Source organism: Pundamilia nyererei, unplaced genomic scaffold, assembly GCF_000239375.1.
Source record: "Pundamilia nyererei isolate P.nyererei 1_Seehausen unplaced genomic scaffold, PunNye1.0 scaffold00189, whole genome shotgun sequence".
Taxonomy (NCBI): Eukaryota; Metazoa; Chordata; class Actinopteri; order Cichliformes; family Cichlidae; genus Pundamilia; species Pundamilia nyererei.
In genome coordinates this window covers 229,493-234,411 of record NW_005187590.1, presented here as the reverse complement: position 1 = coordinate 234,411, position 4,919 = coordinate 229,493, and the positions used below count along the sequence as shown (strand labels likewise).

Sequence of the window (4,919 nt, the reverse complement as noted above, 5' to 3'; positions counted from 1 at the left end):
TACTTAGCGAGGTACGAAGAACGGACCCCTGGTTGCTGCTTATTCCTACTGTCTACTATTTATGTTTTATCCTGGCAAAGTTACTGTGGAGCACCCAATTTCATACAATGCCAATAAAGGGCTATTCAATTCAATTCAATTAAGCAGGTGACATCAAAAGTCTGCTAAATTCAAAGAAGTGAATCTTTTCACTTCTTTTTTATTCAAAATAAAAAGCTGGTTTTATGGTCCTGCAAATGTGTCCGACTGCATACATTTTTCAGTTGGACAGAGCAGGAAGAGGGGTTTTTAGAAGCTCCTGGGCAGTCTCCAAGATCCTGGCTGTGCACAGCTGGAAGCAGATGATGTAAGCAACTCCCAAAACTTATTTGGTTGACAAGCGGGCAGGTATAGAGCAGGGATAGCGGGTTTAACCGATAATAAGAGAACCATGAAAAACAAACAAACAAAAAACTTCATAGAATTTTAAAAAAGAAAAAAAAAATCTAACTAAACATGAAAAGCACAGACAGTGGCCGTTTTCCATGGTTTTTAAACACTCATCAGCTCTTTCTATGTTGGGAGTCACAAACCAACAACACATACTTTATATACTGCCTCCATCTGACAACAGAGCTCTCCTCAGGCAGAGACGGTCAGGCCCTTGATTGGACCCGACAGGCCTAGTGGTCAGATCAGATTTTTTTGGCTGTTCGCATTAACCTTTAAATGTGGCCATTAGTCTGGCCATTATCAGATTCTAGTATAAACCAGTATTGGCCCTGTCATCACCTACAAAAGAACAAAGGTATCACACGAGATTCCCAAAAGAGTCCCAAAGATAGCTCCAATAACAAGGTGTCCAGAGCTCTTATAGTGTGGGGGACATTTTTTCCCCCCAATCCACTTGTCCCTTTAAACATCCTCTTTATCAAAAAAGTTCTTGCAAGTTATCAGCTTTGTCTAGGTATTTTCATCATGTCAGACATGTTCATTTGACACGTACATTAGTTTGTCACCTCTTTCTGTAGGTTGGAATTGGTCGAGGAGCAGCTCACCTCACTCTCTCTCTCGTCATCGTCATGTATTACAGTGCAGCGATGAGTCTTTAAGGACTGTGACCGAGTGAACAGTCTCTTGCAATGTGAACACCAATATGGTTTCTCTCCAGTGTGAACACGTAAGTGGCGGTTGTAACTGTATGAGCTATTAAAACATTTCCCACACTGGTCACAGCTGAATGGCTGCTCTCCAGTGTGGATGCGGAGGTGGCGAATATAATTGCTTAGACGACCAAAACTCTTTCCACATTCTTTACAATTATAGGGTTTCTCTCCCGTATGAGTGTGAATATGTTGCTTGTATGTTTTTGAAATAGAGAAGCTTTTCTTGCATAATTCACACTGGAATGGTTTTTCTCCCGTGTGTATGCGTAAATGTGATTTATAATTACCCAGCTGAGAAAAACTCCTGCCACACTGGTCACAGCAGTATGGCTTCTCACCTGTGTGGACACGCTGGTGTATCTTGTAACTACTTAAGTCACTGAAGCTCTTTTCACATTGGCCACACTCATATGGTTTCTCTCCGGTATGGTTCCGCAGATGAAGACTGAAATGGCCTGACTGAGTGAAACTTTTTCCACAAAAATCACACTGGTAAGGTTTCTCTCCACTGTGGCTCAGCTGGTGCCGCTTGTATGAGCTTAAAAAGCTAAAACTCTTGGGACACTTGTCACAGCAGTATGGCTTTTCTTTAGTATGGACACGCATGTGTATTTTGTAAATACTTAAGTAACTGAAACTCTTTTCACACTGCTCACACTGATACGGTCCAGTGTGATCGCGAAGGTGTTTTCTGTAGGAACTCTGGTCACTGAAATCTCTCCCACACTTGTTGCAGCAGTATGAGGTGTCTTCAGGGTGAGTATACAGGTGTATCTTGTAAGCATTTAACTGGCTGAAACTGCTGCCACACTGTTCACAGTGGTATAGTTCCTCCGATGTGTGACTCAGTTCGTGTCTTCTTAGACTACAGATCCGAGTGAAACATTTCCCACAGGTCAGACACTGGTGAGGTCTGCTTCTGTCTGGATCTGACGGTTTCAGCTAAGTGGGGAAAAAAAGATAAATTAAGGTCAGCTGAGAACTTGCTCAAATAGTCCCTGTATATCATGGAGTGTTAACATATAAAAGATGCAGTTTTTTGAGGTTTGTTAGATACAGCTCAGATTGTAATTTTAGGGAAAGTTACATAGGTTTTTGTGCTTAAATACGCTACTGCTTATTCTGAGATACAGTATGAGATTTGCTATTGCAGTGCTTAAACAATTATTAAAATGGAGGAAACACAAAACCTCTGTCCTGTCCATTGTGCATGCCACCTCTAACCCAAAGTCAGGTAGAACAGACCAGATGGGGGTGAGGGGTAAGAGGGGAGAGCAAAGAGCCAGGACACAATCAATCAATCCATACATCCATCCACTCACAGAGAGAAATTAGCCACACATCTGGCCAGTTTAGAATCACTAGTTAACCTAACAACATACATGAATGTGAGAAGAACCTGAAGTACCCAGAGAGAACCTACATTGAGGAGCCCACAGCAATTATTAAGAGTTAATAAATAACTTAAAAACACATTTGAGAATTGTTAACAGCACTTAATAATTTATAAAACAATATAGAACTTTAAGTAATTTATATTTCATCATTAACTACAAGCTTGGCCTGGAATCATGAGGTTGATATTCACAGGTGGGCAGACTTGAGCAGATAAGGTAAAGCATGTACTGGAGCCTGCAACAGGACCTGTGCTCGTAGGAAGTGGAGATAGGAGTGATTGAAATAATGCTGACTAATGGACCAATCAGAAAAATAATTAGCTGATTTGTCAACCCTCTCGTGAGGGTTTTTTAAATCGGCTTACCCACTCACTCCAAAAGGTCCTTGATTCTATGGCTCTGTAAAATCCCACTCTGTTTCCTTCGCTCTGCTCCATGATTTACCTCTGACCTCTGAGCATTGAAGGCAAAAACTTGGGAACTAGAGCATAATGCAGAAATCTGTGAACTCCAGTATAAAGATTCCATTAACCAGGCCAAACAAACCTTTTATGCAAGTATTATCAGTTCAATTCAATTTTATTTATATAGCACCAAATCACAACAACAGTCACCTCAAGGTGCTTTATATTGTACAGTAGATTCTACAGTAATAAATACAGAGAAAAACCCAACAATCATATGACCCCCTATGAGCAAGCACTTTGGCGACAGTGGGAAGGAAAAACTCCCTTTTAACAGGAAGAAACCTCCAGCAGAACCAGGCTCAGGGAGGGGCGGGGCCATCTGCTGGGGTGACAGAAGGAAGACAGGATAAGGCAGTTCTTATGAGGGTAACACCAGGATCCTGTTTTTGCTTTTCTACAAACTTCTTCAACCCCTCTGACGCTTTACCACCACACTTTTATTCATCTGAAACCTGTAAGTCCTTGATGCTGTTCTTCACTACGAAAATTAATAACATTCACCACCAACTCAGTTCAAATGTTATGTCTACCCCCACTTCAGAAGGTTTTCTCCATTTTGAGCCTTTTTCCACCTTTCATGTTCCTGATATATGTGATATTTCTGAGTTTATATGTAAATCAAAGCGGGCTACATATCATCTTAATCCTATGCCTACAGGACTTATGAAATCCTGCCTCTCTTCCTTACTCCCACTCATCTCTGCTATCATTCACTCACCACCGGTATCATTCCCTCCTTATTCAAGATTGCTTCAGTCACTCATATACTGAAAAAACCTTTTTTGGAGCCTGACAACTTTAACATCCTCTGACCAATTTCTAATCTACCCATCATTTCTAAAATACTTGGAAAAAAAAATAGTCATAGCTCAGCTTCATTCACACTTGGTTAATAATAATAATATCTACGACAGAATTCAATTTGGCTTTCGCTCATGTCACAAACTGCTTTATTTAAAGTTACTGATAATATTTTACTCAGAGCTGACTCTGGTCTTCTGAACATTCTCATCATTTTGGATCAGAGTTCAACCTTCAACGCCATCTCTCACTGAGTCCTTCTAGCTGAACCCTGGTTCAGCTTTAATATTCTTAAACTCAATGAGGATAAAACTGAAATCCTTCTTATAGGCAATAAATCCAACCTACTCAAGGCAAATCCTTTCACCCTCACTACTGATAACTCCATAGTTCTCCCATTAGAGCCTTCGTGTCATTCTAGACAGCTCACTATCCTACAAATCTCATATCAATCTACGGAACGTTAACCGATTACTAGGGATGGGTACCGGTATCGGTTCTGACATAAACGGTAGTAACCAGACCGAAAAGCAGCGCACATTTCGGTGCTTTTTTTTCCCTGAGATGTCACACACTTTGGATTCTAGCCAATCATTTTACCTTTCCGAGGATAGTAGGCGGGCCCAGTTACGTACGTTCTTTTAGAGCAGAGCTACAGATTAAAAATGTCCAAGGCGAAGCGGTCAAATTCTGGCTGTACTTCACAGCAAAATATGCAAACTCAGCAGCCTGTAACAAGTGCTTTAAGGTGATACTGTGCATAGGAGGTAACTCCTCGAATCTGATGAAACACCTGGCAACGTATAGCATTTTGTTAAAAGCCGAGAAATGCGCCGTATTTCATAGCTTGCTGCGAGACCTCACACCGAGCACATCTACTGCAGGTGGGTTGTCTGTTATCGGGCCCGGAGATAGCAACATCCCCCAAAAACCCAAAGAGGAGAGTCCTGGCCCCTAGCCCTGCCAGTGTAGCAGAAATGACGAGGATGATGATGGCAGCAGCAGCTGTTCTTCTCTGCGTGAGTAGCTTAATGTTGTCCATGTGTAATTTACGTTGAGTAAGCTAACCACGTTATTAAATTAATGCATGTAAGGTGAACTAGCAAACA

General features: G+C 41.3%; 1 protein-coding gene across 1 annotated transcript in view; it reads right to left on the bottom strand.

Annotated features, from left to right (window-relative positions):
- Window positions 1-514: 514 nt before the first annotated feature.
- The window catches only part of LOC102199778 (zinc finger protein 239-like), a 10,928-nt gene continuing 6,523 nt past the window's right edge, over window positions 515-4,919 (bottom strand). Inside the window, exon 3 of the mRNA XM_005747101.1 lies at window positions 515-2,087. Within this exon, the coding sequence (XP_005747158.1) occupies window positions 987-2,087 (1,101 nt within the window). The 3' untranslated portion in view covers window positions 515-986. The remainder of the gene's footprint in view (window positions 2,088-4,919) is intronic.